General features: G+C 38.8%; 1 protein-coding gene across 4 annotated transcripts in view; it reads left to right on the top strand.

The window, feature by feature from the left end:
• Window positions 1-25,202, top strand: part of HIBADH (3-hydroxyisobutyrate dehydrogenase) — an 82,225-nt gene extending 57,023 nt beyond the window's left edge. The window contains exons 5-10 of one of the 4 annotated variants that reach the window (XR_006935423.1): window positions 11,519-11,652; window positions 12,411-12,487; window positions 19,563-19,719; window positions 24,189-24,327; window positions 24,404-24,521; window positions 25,072-25,202. Coding sequence is in view for 2 of the 4 variants with exons in the window: in XM_046923099.1 (XP_046779055.1) it covers window positions 11,519-11,652; window positions 12,411-12,487; window positions 19,563-19,719; window positions 24,189-24,327; window positions 24,404-24,429 (533 nt within the window). In the remaining 2 variants the exon portion in view is untranslated. Of the gene's footprint in view, window positions 1-11,518; window positions 11,653-12,410; window positions 12,488-19,562; window positions 19,720-24,188 lie in introns of all 4 variants that reach the window. The other 3 variants (XR_001465007.3, XM_046923099.1, NM_001006362.3) reach the window with 3 other exon arrangements.
• The last annotated feature ends 381 nt before the right edge of the window (window positions 25,203-25,583 follow it).

The raw sequence follows: 25,583 nt of genomic DNA, 5'->3' as shown, positions 1-25,583 counted from the left end.
GAGAAACGAGGTAGCATGACAAACCTGCGGGCCACTAGAGGTCACTGTTTGGTAATCAACTTCTAATGAACCAGAACCGTCGGGAAGGCCAATAAATTACGCTGTGGATTTTTCTAATTATGAATTCCTATTTAATCATTCAATGACAAGTTAACTGTGGCAGTGGTTCTATGTACTTTGCATACACAGTTATGTTAATGTACTATTATATTTCTTAGGATGGAGGTCCTCCATCATTAGAGCAGTTCATTACCAAAGACTCTCTTATCTAATCATAATTACTGATTATGAGGAATAATTAACTTTGTTACCCTCTTGATTCTGTTCATAGGCAAAATGCAGCCTTATTATTTTCTTCTTCTTATGGAAGGCCAGGGCGCGTGTTGACTTCAGATACCTTTACATTCAAGAAAAAAGGTTAATTTGGTTTTGTGCAAAACCTCTTAAGTTGAAGCACTGGAGTAGTTGCAATTGCTTGCAAAAAAGAAAAGGTACAATAATTACAGTGAGTTTCTTTAAGCTGATGTTTTGTACAGCTCAATGTGAAAATGTGTTTAGTTTCATGAAAATGCAGCATTCGGAGCATGTAAAGATTGGTAAATTTAAACCATACGATTGCATATTTGTCCTTCCTGAAACAATAAAAGTAATTACATAAATAGCGTCTCTTTGTAAAAATATTTCCATATTAAACTTAGAATTAGTGTGATGTAAAGAAGTATGGCTCGTAATTAAATTACAGGGTTTGAATTCATTGGGTAAGAGTCATTAAATAAATTTGAGAACATCGAATGGTACATTACATTTTAGGCTGGAGGGCAACGCTAAATGTGCTTCTGTGGAAGATACGTATTTTCTATTTTGCAAAGGAATAATAATAGAATTATGTGCCGAGGATCCCTAAATGGGAAATAGATATGAGAACAGCCTTAAAAATAAAAATAAAAAACTAAAAGATGCCTTAAATGGAAGGTCGGGATCATTCCAATTTCATCTGTTCTTCTAGCAGATGTCATCTTGCATTTTCTACTTTGCTTTCTTATTGTGGAATAAAAGTTCTGTAATTAACCATGAATATGCTGAAAGTGGGCAGCAGAAAATGCTGTGTTGCTGTATGGTTATAAAGTTAGGCTTGCTTAAAAATAAGCATATATTTTAAAGGAGAAACTAAAAGGTGATGTATGGGTTCTTCACTGTATCCTACGTAAAGGTTCGGTGACGGAGCGGTTGCAGAAAGGCTCAGCACATCTGCAGCCATGCGCTGTGATGGTGGCTCACCTGATGGGAAAAATCCATGGTGCTCATGCCAGGCGTGGCACTTCAAGGGGAAAAGGCAAAAGTTATTTCAAAAACGTTCAATGCAGTCTTCAGTTCTGTTATTTCCGTGTTTCTTTCCAGTTTCACCTGGTAAAACCTTATCAGCTGTCCAATCATAGATTGTACCTGAAGTAGGTAAAATTAAAACTCTGCACTGGGCAAGTCTCCAGCAGAAAATATTTGGTACTTTTAAAATAACATCCAGACCTTCTTTCTGCCTATGTCTTGCCCAGTGTTGTTCAGAATGTCATTAGACTGATGCTGTTGGACACTAGATACATTTTGTAAATGTGAATGGAGTCCTACTGCTCCGGGTCCCATTATGGCATTGCTACATCTTCAACTCTTAGATAAACCAGAAATGCTTGGTGCTAGGAATGCCATGCTCTTCAACCCCTATTTTAATGTTTCTTTGGTTTTGTTGTTGATGTTTTGTTTTTTGCAATGTTTTAATATGTGACAAGAAAGAATTAATGAATGCATCAACAGAAATTGATCTGCGTGACTTTATGCTTCTGCTGCTGGCTTTCTCAAAAGGGAACTTTTACTAAGCAGAGCACTAGAACCCATACCTATGGAGCAATGCAGTTTAACTGCATGCCTCAGTGTGATTTAACTTTATTTTTCACCTCTTAGCAGTGTGTAATATAGTAAAGAAAGGCATAAAAAACAAAAGTGGTGGGTTTTTTGTTGTTGTTTGTTTTTGTTTGTGTAAAATGGGAATCATATCTTGTTGTAGTAGTATTGATACTGGAGAAATATGTAAAAAATAATATTTCCTGGTTTATTTTTCTTTCACAAGGTCCTCGTTATGCTGTTAACATGGGAGGTTTTGGCTGCATTGTGTCTGTTCCACAGTGAAATGTAAACTTGTTTGGATTCTGTTGAGGAGTTAAGGTATTATACGTGTGTATTTCATGCTTTCTAGATAGAGACATTCAGGTCCAACCAGCAAAATCTGCAAACGTGGTGGCGTATGGCAAACTGCTTTCGGTAATTTACAGAGCTCAGCAAATTGGGCCAAATGTCTCTTTTTGTTGGTCACAGATTTGCACAGCAGCTATAGGGTGCTCAGTTGAGGCTGATAAGATGGAAAGCTGTGATGCCAAGGTGGAATTCTGGTTCTGCTTGTGCCCTTTGCTGTCCCACACAAACCTTAAGCTTATGTGGTGATTTGGTTAGTGTTGTTCGTTTGGGTATTGCTTGTGGATTTTGGCTAGGGCAGATAGAATCGCCCTTCTGGGACACTGCAAATGCTCATCCCTTTCAGCTTTTTCTTGTGTTGTTCCATAATGGTCTATTTTTAAGTTGCTGACCTTCTGTATGATGTGGATTATTCTGAAGAAAGTGGAGTTGTGGAGCCCTCAGTGTATGTTAAATATGAGGCTCTGCCACCTTTCTAATGCTAAGCATAAAATATTCTTGTTTTTGCAATACGTGATTGAGAAGTTCTTTTGTTTCTAGGATGTGATGCATAATCCAGTCCGCATGGGAATTGTGCTGGAGCCTGTCTGCTGAAAATCAGTTGTGTGGAGGGATAGCACTGGCCCACATGGTTGAGAAACAGTGTGCATGTTTATGTTTCATTTTCAGCTCTTCACTGAAGCCCTAGAATTTCAAATGGTAGTGCTGGCCAAGAAGACCTTGGGTTATTTTCTTTGCTTCTTTTGTATTTATGTTGTGCTTACTCAGGACACAGCTACGGTTAACCAAATAGCTTAGTGCCATTTGCTTTTTACATTTGGACTATCCCAAAGTCTGATTGGAACACTTGGCTTATGGGATACCTGAATCACTTCAGTTGTGCACTGGCTGGCCAGCCTTCTTGCTGATGTTGGGATAAAAACTGAAATTTCTGCTTTGAACTGTGCTAAACCCTATGCAGTTAGCCCAAGATGGTAGATGCTTGCAGTTGTTCAGGTTTAATATTTCTGTATAGGCTTGCGGCCCTAAACGAGATTTAGACCATACACATGGATGTTGAGGAACAGCTAACTCTGGTACACCAGCAGGGACACGCAAGGGCTTTTCCTGTTCTCCAGGGCTTTTTATGGTGGAGTATGGATTAAAAAGAGGGCATACGAGAGATGACTGGCATCAACTACTGCTCAAAAATGTTTTTCAGGCAGAATTTGGGGTATTAAAAATAAGCTGCTAGTTTAATCAATCGTACTTTATTTCCTTTCTTATTGCAATGCTCTGAACCATTTTCCTTGGTAACTTTCCAGGTGCTCTGGTATTTCACTTTGCCATTGCAATAACTCGAACTAAACACAGTGCTGCCAACAGAACAGTCTCATCAGGCCTTCCTTTCAGCTTGTACTTTGTTGACAAGGTTAAAGCACCTTCTGTGTGCATTTGTCTGTTGCAACTTATTTTCTTTGGCTAATCATTTTGGAGGTGTCGGTTGCTACTTAATGCCATCTCATAATTTTTCTGGTGCATTTGCTTCATATTAAGCCTCTTTAACAATAGCTTCTACTCCGTTTTTGCATGATTTATTGAGAGGACATATTGTTTTCTGTGTTTTGGCATCCTTCTGTAATACATCTAAATCAGATGGAAGATTTTTATGCTAGCATCCATGGCCAAATTCATGCAGTAATCCCTGCGGAATTCCACTCAGTGCTTCCTCTAAAAGCATAAAGCTTCTCATTACCATTTTGCCTGTTTTTTTATTTCTTCATCATTCTCTCTATACTGCCTTCCTGATGACGTTTAAGTATTTTTCTCTGCGCTCTTGTGCCACTGTAGCACATGTGTGTTCCTGTTGTTCACATACGTGTATCCTCATGATTCCCTCAGTATGTTCCCTCAGTGCCCCTATGGGTCCTTGCATGTACACCTACGCCTCTTGGGTTGCCACATGGAATGGGAGAGAGGTTGGTGCTGGCTTTTGTCTTTGCACAGCATCTAGCAAAATATAGCCAACTGCAAGAGCAACACAAGCGCTAAAGAAAGAATATTAAAGTGTGCTCTTCCCCATCTTCTGTCTCCATATTATTCTAGGAGGCAAAATGCTTTCAATTACTCTCTCTCACGCTGGGCTCTCTAGAACAGGTAGCATATTGCTCACCTCTCTCGCATCTTTCTTTCACTCTGTGCCACTGTTGTGAAAATAGCTGCATCGAGCATTAGTGCTGATGCTCACAGCCTGATCCACTCCTCGTTCTTGCCTGTGCTTGTGGGAGGCAGGGGTGGAGGAGGAGGAGGGAATTATTATTCTGCTGCTGACACAGGGAGAATGAGAGGGGCTTGATGCAACAGAAGATTATGTTCCCTGAGGATAAACAAACAGAAGGAGATAAATTAGGAGAGAGGATAATCCTGTTAATATGTGCATTCCTTAATTCTGATTCAGTTTTTCGAAACGTACAATTTCACAGAGGTTAGAGATTTAATTAGTACCTGTAAACCATCTCTTGAAGTTTACCTTATAGGTTGAGGAGTGATGCTTTGAGTTGGCATTTGAGAAGCAAAAATCCACCCATAAACAGGAACAGTGGGTTGTGATATGAATATCGCATGAGGGAGAGATAACAGCGTGCACATCATCATTCCTTCCTCAATTAAAAAAATAAACTTTTGTTCCCCTAGACTTTTTCACAGTACTGTTTGTTTGGAATTCAGAGCAGCTTACTCCTTGCAGTCTTCTGTTGCTTTTTCAGCAGAAGCTGGGCCATTGTGATATTTATCTGAATTCAAACAAGGCTAATTAAAAGAGCTGCTGACAGTTGTTGTGATCTGACTTTGACTGGAGCTTGATGGTCATTATGGGTAAATAATGAACCAGGTCTGCAAATGTAGCAGCTGCCAACTTGGGATAGAAGAACAGCTATTGCGTCCAATTTAAGGATCTATCGACCGCTTCCCTGCTCCCTGCAGATCTTCTTCCGAGCAGAAAACTAATGTTTTCTACTGCTTTGTTTTGTGGTTTCAGCTATTTCTGATATAGCCTATAATTTCCTCTTAAATATTTAACCTAGTCCATTATTAGCTTTCAGAGTTAACAACTTTTCCATGGGGCTTTCTTTGCATTTATATTGTTTCGGTTTTTTAGTTGGTTATTTTTTTTTTTCCAGTTTGTTTTTATGTACAATGTAAGTGCTTTGATAATTATGATAATGTGTATTTAATTTGCCTGTTGCTGCAGAATAAAAATCAACTCGTTTTTTTTCTTTGCACGGCCATAATTTTGCAGACTTTATAATTGGATGATGCTGTAAAAGGGATGCATCTACTTCCTTCAGGCGTGCTTTTTCTCCTGGAGTTGCACTGAGCTCTCGTTGTATAAATCTTCAAAGCACTGACCTGAACCTCCATTTCCATTTTTGTTCAAACATCAGTAGTTCATGAGGTATGGTGGTGCAAGGCTCTATTCATCAGAAGAGCGAGGTAGCAATGGCTTTCATTAAGGCGTAATTCCAAGTATGCCGTCGCTTCATCATGAGCTTTGCCTTGTCCCATTAGCAAGCAAAACCGGCGCGTGCAAGGGAAAATGGCAGATTTTAATAATAAATTAAATTAACTCTCTGCTAGAAGCCCTGCCATCGTAAACGCAGAATGGACATTTAAAAGTCACTGCAGAACTTTATATCCACAAGAACTTCCCATTTGCTCAGCTGCCACGCGGAGAGGCGGCCGTGCGTTATGTAAAATGTAGGAACGTGCTCATCACGCGGCACGACTCGGGGTCTTGCTGGGAGGAAATGATCCCGAGCGTGCCCCTAAAAGACAGGCCCCGTGCTCCGGGATATAATGATGAAAAATGGCCCATTTATTTGTGCCTTTGTGCTTCGGCAAAGCCAAACTTTGGGTTGTTGCCTGCGCTGCGGCGGAGGGGCTTTGTGCACCCGTGGTGCTGCGGTTGTGCCGGGCCGGGATTACGTGCTGCTGGTCCCAGCTACACCGCATCACCTCCAGCATGTGCGGAGCCATCCGTCTGTGTCACCGGCACCCCAGAGGACATCTGACATGGGCTAAGGAACAGAGACCGTGATCGCTTACAAATCAAACATGGCACGCTCTAAACCGATTGTGCACGGCAATCTTTTCGAGAAAGGACAACTAATTGAACATGATAAAGTGTAAAGTTAATTAACACCCTTAAATTTGTTGATTACTTTCACGGGATTATATTGTTCGTTGAGTAGCAGCTTTCTGTCCCAGCTGTCGCCTTTTTAGCGAATGTCTCTGGTAAACAATAGAGACACCATAACAAGTCGTAAATGGTCCCTGTGACAGCAGCCCCTTGTGAGGCTGCATCTGTAGAAAATGATTAGAACAATTGCATTTTAAAGACGGCTCACATCGCAGCCCGGTCCCATCGGCCCTCTTCTTTATCTCTGGTGATGGCAGACTGGTTAAAACATTTAAGTTCTGTGGAGCAAATTAAGTGATTTACTGTGTTTCGGTTCTAGGGCGGTAGAATAGCTTCATAGCTCTACCTTTGGTGCCGATTTTTGTATTGAGGGGGAAATGGGATCCCTTGGAGCAGTGGGGGGTTTTGTTCTGTGTTTTTTTAATTATCCGAGGTTGTTCTGGTTACTGTTTTCCTACAAATAGATCAAGCTCATCACACTTCGTCTATGAAGAGACTAGAAGGGGATGGCGTTCTGTTTATACTTGATAAAATAAGTAGTCTCCTCTTGGTTTTTTTACATTTTATGGTATAATTTTAAATATCCTGCTTTTATTTCCAGTAAGGATTTGTAGCTGATGTTGCCCATACATGTTGGTTTCCTGTACCTGCTGTTGCCTTCTACTTGGCTTTTGATTTATACATTTAACAAAACAATAGTAACCTTTCTGATTAATCTTTCCTTGTGTATTTTGGTTTAACTTCTTGCGAGATGCAAAAGCCAAAATATTTCTCATGAGCTGGCAGGTACTTAAAAGGCACTGTTTTGCACTTATAAGCACGTAGACACATAGACAGATGCAGGCTCTCAAGTTCAGCCTAACTGAAAGAGAGCAATCACAACAAGAAACTGCTTGTTTGGGGAAGCTACAGTCACTTGGGTTACAGTTTTGCAAAAATATTGGGATAAGGGACCAGAGTTCCCTTGCACATTGAAGGTACAGCATTGTAAAATAGGAGAGAGCATCCAAACTCTTAACACTTTAATTTTTCTTGTTGATTTTTACATCTGTTTTGGGTCGTAAGCCAATTGCTGAAATCGTGTCTTGCTCAGTAGGCTGTATGTTGAATAGGTCACCGGTGAAATGGATGTTTGCCTTCTGAGCTTCTTCGTGTTATAACCCTCATCCTGAGCTTGTTCAAAGCGGTTAAGTGCTGCTTCATTCATGTTCAGTTTAAATTTTTCTTCTCAACTTTGTCAACAGCAAAAGTTATTATGTGCAGGTGCAACACATAGGTGATCTAAGTGTCTTGGCACAGGAGAATGGTTGGGTGCACTGCATATTCAGCAGCGTAGCTGGAATCCCCCTCTAATGCACAGCCCTGCAGTGCCACTTCTTTTTAACTTGTCTGTGCCCTCTTCTTCTTATGGAAATGTAACACAACTGAAACTAGAAGCAGATACATTCATATAACATCTTTGTTAGCTTCTTTTTTCCTAGCAATTTCTATTCTTTATAATAAGCAAACTGCTTGTAGACAAACTCCTCTTACTGATGTAGCTGTAGGGATAGGGCCTTTGTTTTTAGAGCTGGAGGCATCCGTTGCAAATTACAAGGCTGTTTCCCAGGTACTAAATATTGCAGGAGCTGTAATAAGCAAGGAAAAGTGGATGTGGAAGTGCTTGGTGGCTGGAGAACCTATAGGCTGACTGGCTGGGAGCCGAAAACTTGAGATTGTCTAAATCCAAACTGTCTCAGGACAGCTGTGGCCAGTTGCTGCTGTCATATGAGGGCCCCTAAGCTTCCATTCACTTTTTCATATAAAACTGTGAACTCAGGGGCTGCTCTATGTCAGGTTCACTGGGTAAATTGTGGGCATTCAGTGAGAACCACGTGGATTGCACTAATCCTCGCCCTGCAAGTGACTCAGGCAGATGTGACGGGATGTTTTAAGGAGCAGCTCTCTATTTACCTGTTCTCATTACAAGACATTAATCTTCCAGATTTTGTCCAAAACCTTTTGGTACCCAAGTGGAAAGCCTGTCTCTAGGCGGGTATCTATATCGCAGACCTACTCTAGAACTTCTCACTGTGCTTTTTTCCCAGATTTTTTTTTTTTTTATTGTATGTGTGTGTGCCCCTCCCACAAGCCAGCTCTCTTATCTGCAAACCTGTTCCTGTCAATTTATATCTCTGGGAAACACTCTGATAGTCTTATGATTTACTGACTCAGAGTTGAGCTACTCTGTGCAATCTGCTGGCGTGACCTCCTTAGAGGATTCTCCACGTGGGCTGGGGGGCTCTTACAGAGAGGCCGAGCACAGGGCTGCAGCCATGGGCTCCAACAGCCCTGCCTTGCAGAGGAGGAGGTCTTGCACGTGCTGCTTGCTAATACAGTTTCTCAGAAACTGCTCCCTGAGGACAAGAAGAAGCTCTCAATGTTTTGGAAAGAGCAAATAGATCCTGGATATGGACTTTTGACCCGGCACGGTACACAAAGCACTGTTTGAGGTGGTAAGAAATCTTACAGAAGTCAAAACCTGAAAAGTAGTCGTTAGCTTTGTTTTTTATTGCGTTGAGCTGCATTGCTTTCTTCCTTGTTCTCATTAGTGTTAGAAACTGAGAATACTTCACTGTCCCATGTTGTTGGTGTGGAATCTGTGATTTTTTGAAATAAAGCAATGTGTTCTTGTCTAATGACCTTCTATTTTTAGCTGAAGTTACAGTTCTTGTGCTCCTCCCTGCCTAAACTTGCAGAAATTACCAACGTTCTCAATTTGCTGCACTGCTTAATTCTGATAAAACAGCTAGTAACTGGGGAGGGCCCTCGATGATAAAATTGAGCATGAACTACATAGGCTTTTGTTTTTAAAAACGGAATCTTCCAAGCCTTCTGCATTATACAACAAATTGCTCTTTTTTTTTCCTAGTTAGCTAATTTATTTTTTCTACTTGAAATGTAAGTGTTTGAACAAGTGAGAGAGTGCAGCTGTCAGAAGATTAACCAGCTGAAAACTATTGTCAGCATTAATTTTGCTCTAATAAATGACTCTCTGAAGCTATTTAGCAGTCTGTAATCTAGATACAAGGCTATTGACCTATGATGGATAGTACTGGATTTTGTTTGTAAGCTTTGACTTAAATTGTCTACTTAATTTGCTGCAGGTCAGATCACAGGATTAGTGGTAAAGGCCATTATGCGGTTTGAATAAAAATAGCTGGAAGAATGGAATGAAAATCATTGTGTTTATTAATGTAGCAATCTTTGCGGTCATGTACATAGTAAATTGCTAGCCAACAAGATGACAGTGACCTGTTTGTGTTAGTTCTAAATCTAGGCTTTGCTCTTTGCCAAGTTCTTGGGGCTTGCTACATGAGTTGGCTGGGGAGGAGTTGTTCAAGTGAGATTAAGGATTGGCTGCAGATAGGGTGTCTTAGCAAGAGCAGAAAAGTCTTTACCATTGTCGATATTTCAATACAAGAGTGCTTTTCTGGGAGCAGCATGTTTTGTATATATCAGTTGAAAGATCTGGGTCTGTGTTTTTCCAGACATTCCAGTTTGGGACTCCCCAGTACGGGAGTGAGTCCAGCAAAGGGCCACTAAGCTGGCTAGGGGACTGGAGCATCTTTCATGTGAGGAGAGGCTTGGAGAAGAGAAGGCTCAGAGGGGATGTTATTCGGGTATAGAAATGTCTGATGAGAGGGAGAGAGACAGATCTTTCTTAGTTGTACCAAGACAGGAGGTAATGGGTGCAAACAAAAATATGTGAAATTCCATTTTGGGAGCGTGTTTTCCTTTGTCACTACACAACACCTAGCGTAGTGTAGGGTGTTCCACTCACACCCTGGGAACTACTTCAATGTAAGGATTGGTATGGATATGATGGTAGCTAGTTCATGAAAAAGAATTGTGAATCATAGCTAGAGAACCGTCTGACTTATGTAGAAGCAGAATGGTGCACCCCATAGAGGAAGAACAAACCATTTTACTGGACATTCTGTTTGCAAGAACACTGTTAACTAGTTTTATTTCAAATCATTTCAAATAAATCTAGCGTTTTGTATCAGAGGGGCCATAATCTGTAGCTGTACATCCTAAAAGGCCAAAGCTTGATGCATAACACAGAAAATTTATACTGGTTATACTTCTTGCTGAAGTGAAAAATAGAGGGGAGGCTGATGTGTTAATTAGTTTGGGGTAAATTTTCCTAGCAGCTCTACCAATTAAATCTGTTGGTGATGAGGAGATGAACATTATATGAATAATTTGTATTAGAATTAGGCATCTTTTAAGGAGTTAAACATTTCATGCAGATGCTAAATATCACATGGGAAAAAAAAAGTGCTTTTTTGTGCTCAAGAAGAGCATGAGAATATGATCAAGAGCTACAGGGTGTTCTTACTGACCTGTGGTAAAGATGGGGTAGATTTTTTGAATAAAACTGGGAATAGTGTGTTTGTATGTGTGTGTGCCTGTCAATCGTTTTACATTGGTTTTGCATAGTACTTTATATGATTGTGTATGTGGTACGTTTATGCATAGAAAGCTAATATAAGGTTTCTGAAATAGTAGAACTTTGCTTCTGATTATGAACATGATAAACTGCAGAGTTTCAGAAGGCAAGCAGTAGGTTTCACGTCTGTGACTTTTAGGTGCTCAGTTATCAGTCAGCATTGATAAAACTTAGCCCAGAGTTTGGAAAAGCTGATAAAACCAGAGTTAACTTTGAGCAACTGTTTGTGAATAGTCATGTTTGAAGAGCAGTTTGGCAACACAGACGTTTTATGTAGCGATTCAGTTACAATGAATTTTATGGGGTGCAAAGTCACAGGAAGGGTTGGTTGTTTCTTCATATGAAATTATGAAAAGTCACACTGCCAGTTTTCTGTAATTCTTACGAGTTGTTTGTCTGCCATTATTGCTGAAGATACAGCCTTCCTTAAGATGGCTTTATCTTCTCAAGTGTTTGAGAATTAAGATATACGATCCTGTAAGTACTCAGACTATATATATGTATTGAATGCATACATTTTACATCATTGGACCCTTACTGATCAGGTGAAGTTGTTAAGACTTTTAAAAAGTACTGGTGTTAAATCCAGTGTTGTCTTGATTCAGGTGTTGGAGCTGCTCGAGCTGGAAACCTTACTTTCATGGTTGGTGGAATGGAACAGGAATTTGATGCTGCCAAAGAGTTGCTAATATGCATGGGTTCCAATGTAGTCTACTGTGGAGAGGTTGGAACTGGACAGGTAATGGACAGGCATTAAGAGTTCTCTCAGACTTACTTTGACTACTTTATTTTTCTTGAATGATATTCACTCTTCTATTCCAAAATGAAATGTCTTGTATTATGTTTTCTTACTTGTTTCCTTATTCTTCAGCCATGATGAAATAGTATCTTGGCACCATTCTCTATTATGTTGTATAGCATCACAGAATCATAGAATGGCCTTGGGTTGAAAAGTACCACAATGATCATGTAGTTTCAAGCCCCCTGCTATGTGCAGGGTCGCCAACCACCAGACCAGGCCTGGCCTTGAATGCCTCCAGGGATGGGGCATCCACAACCTCCTTGGCCAACTCTCTGTGTGGAAAAACTTCCTCCTAAGTTAGCTTAGCACCAGAACATATGACCTGGTGCTTTTTCACACTGTCTTGTTATATTATACTTGTTAAAGGATACAGATTTTTATTTCATTTCTTATATATTTAGATTTTCTGAATGTTGTGAAGGATAAAGAGCAGCCATGTGCCATGTATACTAACCTAGCTACTGTACTAAGAAAAAAATATTTCCTAACCTCTAAATGAACCATAGGGCACTTTTCATTGATGTGTTGTACGGTTACTGATGCTAGCTTTAAAGAAGAGCTGTCTGAGCATATTTAATCAAAACTATCCCCAATTTAGTTAAAAAGATCCCTGTGTGTTACTTATGCATAAATGTAATGCATTTTCATTAGAAAATGCAAAAAAAAAACTAATTGACTGATAAACTTATTTTCAGGCTGCAAAGATTTGTAACAACATGCTTTTGGCCATCAGTATGATTGGAACTGCTGAGACTATGAATCTTGGAATCAGGTTTGTTTGATTTTTGTATTGGATTGAAGGTGTTTTCTGTGTGTTAACAGTCTTGTGTTTTACAGTTGACTTTTGCTGAGACAGTGATAATTGGATGGCATAGAAAATCTTTTGCCAGAAATTCTCTTATAAAAGCCATTAGCGTGCTAAAGGTATTATTTAACTAAGGTAGGGCTCTTCAGAACAGGAATATTCTCTTGTATTGACTGTAAAGGTTGTTACATTCTGCATCTGAAGATAAGACATTATTTATTCTGTTACAGAACTCTATACAATAATGTTTGTCTTATATTACATACGCAGGGGGTAATATAGAGATAAGTATCAGATTCTAAACTAATGTGCAGTGTATTCTGAATATTGTTCTCTCATATGGCTGATGTTGGCGTTGTTTACCTTTGTGAAATCTTCCAAAATATATTGTAAAGTGAAAGTTCTAATGCAGTGCATGTATCAGATTAAGATCAGTGCATAAAAAAATAACCTTTCTGTCAGAGTTTGTCACTGTAGTTTGACCTAATTGCCAAAACTAATGCTTTGTCAAAGAGCTGGAGTACGTTCACTCTGCTCTTTTCAATGCTAAAAGCACCATTTCAGTTCTAGCAGGTGATGCATTTGACTTGTAAGAAGCAGTATATTCAAACAAAATGATTTTTCCTCTCCAGTTGTAACCAATTTATTTTTCCTGTTATTTGAAATTTTTTAAACACAGTGGGTACAACATACCGCTTCGGCATCACAGTACTTGAACCTTCCTAAATTCTCTTGGCCAGATCTAAAACATTTGCAAATTTATATGCAGTTCTATGTTTGAAGAGATTATCTTCCAATTGTGTATCTTTTAAGGGCTCTTCATGAATTATTCATCTCACGGTTGCATCCTTCCACTTGGTCTGCTAAAACTGCAGATAGTGTAGATATTTATCAACTGGGCTTTAGACCATGTGCTCATGTGGATTTGCTGCACTATAAAAACAACAAGAGGGCATCAAATGCTTAAATAAATAAAAAAGAACACCTACATGCGCGCGCATACACGAGGCAGTGTAATGGATTCACATTTCCTCTTAATTACCATATCAAGATGCAGTTGTTTTATTGAATTGCCCTTGTCTCAGATGTTAGACTATCTTGACCTATTAAGTTGTCATGTTGTAATTGAGATAAAAGAGGAATTTGCTTTGCATCAGTGCTAATTGGTTTATCAATATCCTGTACCATTTACATTTTAAAATTGAGAGTCTGTAAGATACAGAGGCACGTCTGTATCAAGCCATAATAAAAACAGTGGCATTGTATACAACTGATGTAATTCAGTATGGTGTAAAGCTTTCATCATGTTCTGGTTTAAGTCATGTTCCTCCTAATAAAGCATATGGAACTGAAGTTTCATTAATTTTTTTCTGTATTTGTAGGAATTACTATGTTTAAAATTAAAAATAGAATAAAGTCAAGAGGTTTGGAACACAGGTATTCTGGGCATGTAATCTGTGCCTGCAGCCACTGTAGTAAGATTTTTAGAATTTTCATTTTTCATTTTATTGGTTTCCATCGAACATTTTGGCTGAATTTGTATTCAGTATTTGTGAGCAAAAATCCACTATTGAGATGACGATATACTGACCTTCCTTGCTTACAGTGATGGCAGTCAAGAAGGAACTGTAGTCATTGTAGAAGAAACTTGCTGACTGTAACCTGAATAATATGAAAAGCAAAAACCTCACGCGGTTTTGGACTAAATGAGATTAAGACGTAGGCAGTAATGTAAAGCAATTCAGTACCCTTGCACTGATTTTAATGTGCTGTGAATTAAGTCATAGAATCATAGAATGGCCTGGGTTGAAAAGGGCCGCAATGATCATCAAGTTTCAACCCCCCTGCTATGTGCAGGGTCACCAACCAATCTTGTATGTGCCTTAACATAGCTTCTAGGAGGATCTGCTCCCTGGAGATGACTTTTGTATACAAGTAGAATCAGAGCTTTCCGCTCTTGGTGCATACAGATTTCCAACATGCAAGTCACAGTTCTCTAATTGTTAAAAGTTTTCAATTTTTATTAAGTGGGTTTGTTGTTTTCGTTGTTGTTTTTTTTCCAATTATAAAGCTTTAGGGATGGGTTGACTACCTAGTGAGAAATGGTCTGACTACCTGGAGAGAGTTGGAAGATGAACTGATAACTGAAAATCTGACTCAACCTAATGGTAAAGGACTCCGGAAACCCAAAAATACCTTCAGAGTAGAAACAGTGGATCTCATACGTATTTTTAACTTTTAGATAGAATATAAAGTCTGTGTGTCATGCATTATGTATATTTGCTGTATTGTTCTAGTCTTGAGTTTTAAGGACTTTGGATAATCAGTTATTCAAAATATTGCTGACTGAACTAGATGTAACTAGAAAGTCTTATTATGGTACCTTTCAGAAATCAATATGTTCTGGCTTCAAAACAGCGTGGCATTATTAATAAACCACTTCTCTATTGTTTTCATTAACCATGTGGCCTCAATGTTCACTTTATTCATTTCAGATTTTTAAATTACATCTGTTATTGTTTTATTTATATTTGAAATTACAGAATTTTTCCATACTTCAATGTAAGTAGCAAATAGAATATTGTCCAGAGGAAGGAAAATTGGCATTAATGAACAAAAAATCCCCATAAGCACCCAGAAAAACAGGTGATATTGCTACATAATTGCTTCTTTTATATTTACTCACCCTTATACTTCAGTCAACATCATCTTCTTTTACTAATGTAGATGTCTGCTTTCACTGGAAGTTATTGGATTTGGATTCCATAAGTAATATTTAAAAAAAAATTCAGTCTGAGGTCTGACCATTGAAATACGTTTTTTATTTTTCCACTAATTCCATTATGCTTTATGAATGTTGCCATTAGAAGTAATTGAAGCTGTAGCAGACATTCTGGGAATTAATTTACATTTTCATTTTTATTATTGTTTTTCTAGCATGTTAGTGACACTCCTCAGTAGAAGAATCTCTCATGGTAAAACTAAATGGTTTTATGGATGATAGAATCATAGAGTTGCTCAGGTTGGAAAAGACCTTCAAGATCATGAAGTCCAACCACAACCTAACCATACTACCCTAACTCTAACAACCCTCTGCTAAATCATGTCCCTGAGCACCACATCCAAACAGTTTTTACACACATTCAGTAATGTGCATATCTCAAAGTGCCATAGTGAATTATTGTGTCAAATCAATGCACAGAATATGTGTAAGCTTCACAAATAAGAAATAAAAACATTAGTTGATACTATCCACAGCCAGACACTACTTTTTCCTTTTTCTTTTTCTCATCTAATGTCGGTAACTTACTGAGCTCTGAGTTCCAGCATGGATGTGTCTAATACTAGCAAGGTAGAGCTTGGAAATGAGTTATCGATGATAAGAAGTTTGTGTTTGGATCAGATGGAAGCTGCTGCTCATTAAGCAGTGCTCAGTCCCTTCAGAGACTCAGGGAAGGGCTTCTCCACTGGCACAAGACAGTACAATGTAGTTTAATGGGGTTGGGATATGAAGGACCATGACAGCAGTAAGTGGTCTTTGGCACTGCAGAATCACTGTTGGGCTTCTAACAGCAGAGGAAGTCTTCTCCACTAGAAGGAACTACTGTCATACCCAGATTTGTGTCAAAAGACTGCTGTTTCCTTAGCAATTTTACTGTATATTAGTTTGTGCCTCCTTGCTTTTTTAGATCTCTAAAGTGCAAAGACAGTGAAAGAACTTTGCCGTCTGTTGCTAAGCCTCCAGATCTGGTTTTAGTGAGCAGCCTTGGGCTGTAGATGAGAAATGGGAGCAGGAATGGGAGTCAGCAGTATAGGGAGGCCTGTGCGCCAACCTGAGGCATGTAGACCTGAGCGCATTCTCATCACAAATTCTAGAAAGGCCTTAAAACTGAATTCCTTTGAGACCTCTTTGCCTCTGCTGTCTTCGTCTAAGTCTTCTGAAGGTTCCTAATGATGCTTCAGAGCGCTTACCTTGTTTAAAACACCAAGAGCACGATCGTTTTTAGCTGTGGTAGAAAGGTCATAAGGTTCCATTTGAATATTTTGCAACTTCATATGGTATTTCTTCCAAGCAACTCGTGATGTGAATCTCTCTACAGTTTATCTGCTTCAGATGTTACACCATAAAATGAGACCAGGGCATATATTTTTTTCTTTTCTGTGAAATGTCTTGAGAGTTTCTCTCTCTGTTCCAAACTGAACTCTTGGAGGTATGTATGAAAGAAGCAGTATGTTATTTTGTCAAGGCTCAGTAAAACTTAAATATTGAGCAGTGGCTCAAAGGGATTCTGCTTGAACCTTTTTTTTTTTTTTAATTTGTGTGCTCATTGCTCAGTTTCTGCTGTTCATTTCATTAGGAATGTTCCTGAAGAAGCCATAATTTGAGGCAACGAATTGTTTTTGTGCTCTATTAGAAGTACAGTTAATACATGGACTTTTTTTCTGCTTATAAGGGAGAAGAATATTTTGGTAATTGTAAATTCACATGCGCATGCACAAGCTCTTGCCACATCCAATGGCAAGTTGTTATGGGGACTGGCGGACTGTCATCATTTTGATAGCTTGAGCAGTATATCTCCTGAACAGCAATGGAGCTCTTATGCAGAGAGTATCATATGTTCCCAGCCAATTTACAGGGAAACAGCAATAACATTTTATCATGGTTGAGAGCCCAGTAGCTGCTTCCTATTAAACTTGCCCTTTCAGATACCTGTCTCGGATTAATTTGTTGATTTCAAATGGAAACTCAGTCTTCTCCACTGAAGCATGACTTTCTAGGATAGACTCTCACTGAATGACAATTACTGTATATTCTAGCTAGTTTCAGACCATTACAAGCCTTGGGCACAGTGGAAGACAGAGGACTTCTTCAGTAACTGATTTTAATATGTCTAATTTTAACTGTCAGTTATATATGCACCACTGGATGAATCCTCGGAAAGATGAAATGCAAAGCACTTCTAACTTGCTCTTATTAATGATACACTTGCTGCAAAGGAGAAAAAAAAATAGGTTCAGGTCTCCTGTAGAGAATCTGCATGATGTTTTAAGAGCAGCGGAGTTTGAAGGAGCAGGGATTTAAACTGTCACTGTCTGCCTTTTTCCTTTGCTGGAGCAAAAATATGCCAGATGTAATGCAGGCGGTATTTTACATATCTGTATGACACACAGTTATCATTTAAAGTGTATTTTCACAGAGAGGTAGTTGGTATACTGTGAGGAGAGCGTTTTTGGGAAGGGTTATATGCATTTGGAAATAATAGGTTCTCTGCCTTGCAGCATACTTGTAGCTGTAATTACAGATCTCTGCACGCAGCTACGTGTGGCACAAGCAGGCACTGCACTGCTAAAAATACTGATCTGGGTGTAAGAACGATAAGGAAACAAACAAACGGAGAGATTTGCTTTGGCCAAAAAGCAGCAGCTTTGTGCTAGAAAGCTCAGGCATTGTGTGCTCCCAATGCATTTGGGGTTTTTTGGTTGGTTGGTTTGGTTCGGTTGTGTTTGGTTTTGGTATTTTTGATGACAGCGATTAAGGCCTTTATTTTGAGAGGTTCTTGATGAAGATTTTGATACGCTAAACAGGATAAAAGTACAATTAAAATACTGTGAGGACATGTTGGTGCTGGAAAACATGTTTTTTTAAAAAGAAATGGCAATTGAAAGCTTTCAAAAGACTTCAGTAAATGGGGAGGAGGATAAAGCCCAGTCCCAGGGGCTGGCGCAGCAAGTCATAAATAAGGCTGCACAGCAGTGATGCTAAAAAGGTACCTTGGCAGTACAGAAAGTGATCTTGCTTTGCATTAGGAAGACGGAGTCACAGAGACGTGTGCTGTTGTGGGAACAAGAAGCATATTGCAGAGATCACTGCCTGAATCGTTGTTTTTCAAGTCTTAAAATCCTATTGGAATAAATAGACATACATTTAGGAACTGTTCCACTGATAATGAGATTTAATCACCTAAAAATTAAAACCTAGAGAGCTGCAGAGCCTGGAAGTGGTGTTAGGATTCCCATGGCTATAGAGATCTGCAAAAAGTCTGTGGTAAAAGCTTATGTAAGGACTTGTATAAAGGCTAACACTCCTCTGGAATTCTGTGGGAAAGGTTTTTATTTTTAACCTGTTTCTTGTCCCTGGCACAGCGGGTTGTGATGTATCCATTTTAAAATGTCCTTTTCTCATCTTTGATTGTACGACTGTGACTGACCATTTCTACAGGATCAGATAAACCACTCTCGATTAGTGTTGGTATAAATGTAATTGGAGTAAAATTTACATTTGCAACTTGATATCAGCATTAATGCAAATTCATAAAATGGTTAATTTTCTAAAATATTAAAATGCTTTCAGTCTACGTTGAGTAGCAGTTTATACCATCAGCTCTATTTTAGAACAAATGGAACCATTCTAGAACAAATTTTCTACTTGGTCAAGCTTTGTTTTATCAGGATCAGTAACCTTATCAACAGTTGACCCAGAACTATAATGTATGTTTGTGAATAGATAGCATATGTGACAGTAAGAGGCAGACTTGCCTCATAAGCAAGAGTATGTAATGAAGATTAAGTAACAGCAAAGCAAAATACAGATGTATACAGTAGTAATATATATTTTTTTAGAAATGTATCAGGTTTGGTACTTGCCTCTCAATTATTTGCTTTGTTCAGCTTTAGATAATACAATTTTGTTATGAAGAACTGGTATGTGATCTAGTCAGTAGCAGAACCGAATGCCTTATAACAATTCGAAGGGAGCTGCACTTCTGAGAGGGCCTTTATTTTGCTTGCACTTTCGGAATTGCCAGGTTGAAGGCACTTTGCTTAGTGCAAAGGAAAAAAGCTCTGAAAACCTACTGCTTAAATGGTGGATTGATGGGCTTTAATCTAACATACAGCTTCGCTACCCCCAATATCAATACTGTCATTTTTCATGGCTTATAGTAAAGGGAGAGAAATGATGGCAGAGTCCTAAAATATAAAACAAGTCACCCATGTCTCGTGCATTTTGACATTAACAGTTCTCTTCCTTGACCTTTGACAGATTAGGGCTTGACCCAAAGCTGCTGGCCAAAATTCTAAACATGAGCTCGGGTCGCTGCTGGTCAAGCGATACATACAACCCCGTTCCTGGAGTGATGGAAGGAGTACCATCTGCTAATAATTATCAAGGTGGCTTTGGAACAACGCTCATGGCTAAGGTACGGAATACTTGCATGTAAAGGTGTAGTTGCTTCCCTCTGGGCTTCTAGCAAGCATTTGCAGTCAAAATTTATGATTATGAGGAAATGTGTGTGCATTGACAGAGGGGATCTCAACCTGTTACTACTGTAGCTCTGAATTAATGAGTAACATAGGGGGCTTTCCTTTAATCCAGCCTCTTCCTAGCTGTTGTTACTGAAGAGCCACTCCATGAGATGATAGGCACTTTCTCAGTTCTGAGTTGCCCTAGAGCTCCCGATGAACTCGTGTGTATGGCAAGTGTTCAGCAAGCCTTTTACGTGGCTCTCGCATGACTTCTCTGGGACTTAAAAGCCTCAGCTCAAGTTCAGGAAAACCCTGCTGAACAAATTAGTTGCCCAAAATGGCAAAAGCATCTAAAACTTTTGGCCTAATCTCTTCCAGATACCTTACGCTGTGCTGGCACAAATGCCTTCTAGCATCCCCTTCCTTGCTCAGCCAGTTCCTGAGGTGTTTGCCTAAGATCATGTGGAATGCATAATGCAGACAGGCTTCAACCCACAGCCTCTGCAGATTGATTTTCTACATGTGCCTGTGCTGTGCTGTGACCTCTCTTGAATTGTCATCGGTGGCGGCAAACATAATACTTCTTAGAAGTAATAGCCCAGTGATTTAAATTACTTGTCTGCAAAGTGAGAGATCTGGGTTTTAGGTCCTTCTCAGCATGAAGAAGTTGTAACTTACAGCTATCCCATCCCAGGAGGGTACACTTACTGCCACACTCTTGGCTGTTCGACGAAAAGCACAGTCCTGAGTCACTCTGTGGTCAGGAAAGCAAAGCTCTTGGAGGCCAGAGGAAAGTAGGCAAGGAGGTCAGGGCCGTGCATCATGCTGATGAGGACACAGTTGGAGGGAGGAACTGTAGGACACTGACTTTTGAACTTTTTCTGCTTTTACACAATGATTGCCTAAGGTGAATGACTAAAACAGCCCTGGAAGAGAACTCTGATCTCATCCTTGATGGCTGGTGTGCAGTATTTTAAGTTTACGCAACAACAGCCAGCAGCTTTCATTTCTTTGAGGGATGTGTTAAAATACTGGAAAGCAGCAGTTTTTACATCATGTTCATGTCATTGGACACAGGAGACAAGAAAACATTATTAAAATTCCTGATTTATAAAATGCTTCATATTATGCATTTGAAGTTGGCCAGGGTTATTGATTGGAGATAAGCAACCTGATCCTGGCACTGCCTCAAAGCTCTTGTTTCTATCACGTGCAGCTTTCAAAATCTGTTCTGCCTGTTGTGCATTGTTTCATGCTGGAATCTCTGTTCTTGTGGTTCTTAACTGTTACTCTTGTCTTGAATAACCTCATAATCTAAATGGGATGGAACATATTCCCCTCCCTTTTTCACTTTCTGTGTAAATGGTGAATTTTTCCCCCTTTTGTTCTGCTTCTAAGAGAGACCTTTGTCTAAAATCTTCAGTGGAGGAACAGCAGCTTGGCTTATTGAAACTGTCAGCTTTTGGTTAAAGTATTATCAACACATAAGACGATTGTTTCTCAAAGGTTTTTAATTGCTCTTCACCTTTTCTGATACCTCACCTGCCCATCTTGTCTACTAGACAGCCTATAGGCTGCCTCAGTAAGAAGGAAAGACAGTAAATTCCTTTCATGCCTCTTCAGTATCGATAGAAAATTACTTGAATGAGTAAGGAGCCAAGAGAAAGCTGATCAGGTTTGCATTGTTACATGAAGTAGTGACCAGTTTTAAGACACTGCTCCTTAGTTTGTCAGAGGACATCTATGATCCCTTTCATCCTGGTGTGTGATAGATCACGTACTATGTAAGTTATTTGAGTTGGGGACTCTTGTCTGGGAAGAACAAAGCATGCTGTTGCCACTTACAAGAAGCAAAAACCAGTTATATTCACGGCACGGTTACTGATTAAATGTTGTCCTTGAATCCTGGGAAAAGCAAGATTTATATGATAGTATTCTTGACTGATTGTGCTTTATTCCAAATGGCAGAGTTTCATTTACATCAGCTCCAAAACGAGTCTAAGGAACCACATATTTCTACTGTGACCATTTTTTGTGTTGTTGTTTGTTTTTACTTTTTTAAAATAAGTTGGCAACCGTCTCCTGAAAGAGAATCTGTTTCCCTTTTCCAGGCTGAGAAAAAGCGAACAAGATAGTTGGTACAGTAAGACATTTGCAAGATTATATCGGTTTCATAGAGTATGAGAAGAGCTGTAAATTATGCTCTGATTTTCACTTTTTCGGAAAGGTCAGCAAAAGACAAATTTCCTTTAGAGCTGTTTTGTGCCATTTCACTCGAGGAATCTCCAACTTTGAGAGAAAAGGTGCAAAATCTTTTACAAGTTAAAGCTAAAGATCAGCTTAATATACAGTTTGTGTTTTTATTCCTTCAAAGTTCCAATTAATAGAATGAAATTTAAAAATCAAACAGACAAAAACCCCTAGGACCTTCCTGACTTCGGAGTCAGGAGTCCTGGTTCAAGTAAACGTTGAGATGTTATCTAACATTTCAGCCATCTTGGAGGCCAAGTTTCATTGTAAAAGCAAACAGACCTGCTTTATAAAATTGCCCTTGTGCTAGCAGTCTGTTCAGAATTTTCAAGGACTGCTTTTGTGCAAGCCCTTTCAGAGAAAAATAGACCACTACTACTGAAACTAAGGACCTTCATTAGTTTGGAGCAGGATGATTTTGCTATTCTACTGTTACATGTAGTGATGGAAGGTTTTTTGAATGAAGTGGACGTTATGGCAACAGATTGCACAAAGAGGGGCTGGAAGAGGTTAGGATTATATCATGGAATATCTTACTGTAAGCTAGGCTGAAGTCACTATTCTTAGACTTAGGTCATCAGTCATTGCCAGGCAAAAAGGAATGATCTGCAGTGATGCAGATGAAGAATCTTGTCTGAATCCTGTGGCATGTGATACGTATGTTTTTCCCATTTTCCTAGATCTTTAAGTCATTCAAGGGTAATAGGAAGAGTAACTATAATTCTGATTTGTATCAGAATGACCTTTATAGAGCCGATTTACAGATCGAAGTGACATTTAGAGAATAGAGTAAGATCTTGAATTTCCTTGTGCTAATTCAAATACAGACGCACAGAAAGTAAAGACCTGTCTTGTAAGTCATTCTTGAGAAGCCAAAAGTGCTCTCAGCAGTACTACAGTCTCTCAGTTCTTCTTGTTTGTCATAAATATTTTTTTTTTTTAATTAAACCCACTGAAAGTGCAAATTCTGTGAACCACCACAGTCTTGGATGGACAGCAAATCTAGTCACACACTAGTAACGCTGGAGAAGTATCTCTGCAGCTTTCTTAAAATGTGGACCTCGTAATTAAGTTCCGTTCTCTTGCAATACCTTATAAAGGCAACCTTGAGAGCATGCATTACTGTCATACTTAGGAAGAGATCTGTTTCTATATCCAGGCCCTTGTTAGCTGTTCTTTCTTCAGTGAGCTTCATGTCTGATTCAGCTTAAAATGCAAGACATCCTCCAACCTGACTCGTCATTTCTGTCTAGCATGCATGAAGCTGATTTTTTCTAACTAACTATAGTTAGTCATTGTGCTGGTACTTGCCTTTCAATTTTCTCCTGTTTATTGTGGATTATAGCTATAGTTGACCAAATGCTCTTGGACAATAGGATTTCAAATTATTCTTCTTGACAACCTCATTTTTTTGCACAAAACTTAGTGTTTAAAAATGCAGTTGAATTATTCTCTCTATCCCTTCATCTTCGCTCATTACAGAAAATATCAAGTTGTTGCAAAACCAGGACAGTTCCCTAGGGAATTCCTTAATGCATCTTTTCAGTGAGGCTGCAAACCATTCATATTCACAAAGTGGCTCACACCTATCATTCTTTCATTAATTGCACGGTCACATTACAGTAAATGTAAATAAGATAAGAGGCTTCAATTTTGTTGCTGTTGAAATACCACCAGCTTTGTTTTTAACCTATTTTTAGCAAGAAAAGGGTCCTCTCACTCAAACAATATGAAACATATGTGAAATACTTAAGTGAACACCCAGAGGAATTTTAGTTTTGGAAATAATGTAGTAAAGTAGAGGCAAAAAAAAGTCTGAGCCTTGGTATCAGGTTGCATAGTGATAAAGAAAATTCCCTCTGTCCTGAAGGAAGCTGTCTTCCTTTCAGAGCTGTGTGTGAGTTGGGTTTTTGGGTTGGGTTTTTTTGTTTTGTTTTGTTTTCCCTATTGAATAATGTTGAGTTACTGTTTTCAAAATGAAAAACTAAGCGAAGACTTCTCTCTTCCAGGACTAAAATCTTATACAGTAGACTTCTTTCAACAATGAAAAGTCATTTAACATATAGTATGTACATGGTTATTGATAATCTTGTTATTTTTTTCTTGACTTTTTCTCTTTTCCTTTCCTTCCCTTCTTCCTCTCTGCCCTCTTCCTCTCTCTCCTTCCTCTCAGGATCTTGGCCTGGCCCAGATTTCTGCTACCAACACGAAGACACCAGTTCCTTTGGGATCCCAGGCGCATCAGATCTACAGGATGATGTGTGCAAAAGGCTATGCCCTGAAAGACTTCTCAGCTGTGTTCCAGTTTTTACGTGAGGAGGAAAGCTTGTGAGCTGTCCTTTGGCAATGGACGCAATAACAAACCACATGTTTTTTTTATCCTTACAGCTCATTTGAGAAATATGTGGGTTTAATGAAATACTGTGCATACTGATCCCATACAGACTAATCATCTTTGGTTGTCTAAATCACAACAAACTCCGGGACTTCATCAATTCTTGAAAAGGTGAGCCAGAGGAAGGGGTTGTTTGGCAACTAGACAGACAGCGATTTCGTTTTATAAGAACCATCAAAAGTTTTTTTCACTAGATGCAATAAATAAATAAATATTTTTCTTTAAATTAAACACTTAATTGTTTGCATATAAAATAATTTACATTATGGCTGCAAACTTAGGTGAATCTTGAAGAGTAAAGTTATATAGTGATTTAATGATATATAGTGATCTATCAAAATTAAAAATGAATACTTTATGGAAAAAGGGAAGTTTTTTTTTGATAAAGAAACACTCTTGAGATGGATTTTGTTATTTTTTTCCTTGGACCTACTAGCCTTGGATAGATAAGTAGTGAATTTTTCCTGGGGTTTAGGTTGCAGGTTAAGTTTATAGGCACATGTTACTAAGTGGAGAGATGTTACTTCATGTTTGCCTGATAGTCTTAGTTACAATAACATGGTATGTGTGTCTCTCCTGTAAAACTCTGTTACTGTATTTTGCTAACCCAGTTTTATATTTTCTTGTATTCTGTCAAACATTTTCTGTCACACATTTTCAGAGCTCAAGAACAGCACTTTCCAGAAGTTCTAACCAAGTGTGCATTTGCCTTAGGTGAATACTGCAGTAATATAAACCTAAACAAACCCCATTATTTTGAACAGAAATAAAAATCTATGCTGATAAATGGAACTTGCTCTATGATTATTTGCTTTTAGTTTTCATGTAATCTTGCATCAAAATTGCACACACAATTCACTAAAAAGGTCCTAAGTTTTACAGGTTATCTTGCAATAACAGGCATTTGAAGAACTCTTGACTGTGTGATGCATACAGTAGTATATTTGCCTATGTATTACCTTAACTGTTCACTGCTTCTGGCAAAATACAGGTGCAAACTTCAATTTATGAAGGTAAATACTCACATCCATACTGACTCACAGGTTCTAGGCTCAATCAATGGTCAATTATGCATTTACATTCCAATTTTGGTTCTGTGACAGACCTCTTTATACATGCACATTCAGGTAAGAAAATTGTGTGGTTGAATTAGCTTAATTTAGTAACTTCTGA

The sequence above is a fragment of the Gallus gallus genome, chromosome 2 (genome assembly GCF_016699485.2).
Source record: "Gallus gallus isolate bGalGal1 chromosome 2, bGalGal1.mat.broiler.GRCg7b, whole genome shotgun sequence".
Lineage (NCBI taxonomy): Eukaryota > Metazoa > Chordata > Aves > Galliformes > Phasianidae > Gallus > Gallus gallus.
Note: the sequence above shows the minus strand (reverse complement) of the source record. Positions and strands in the feature narration are given on the sequence as shown.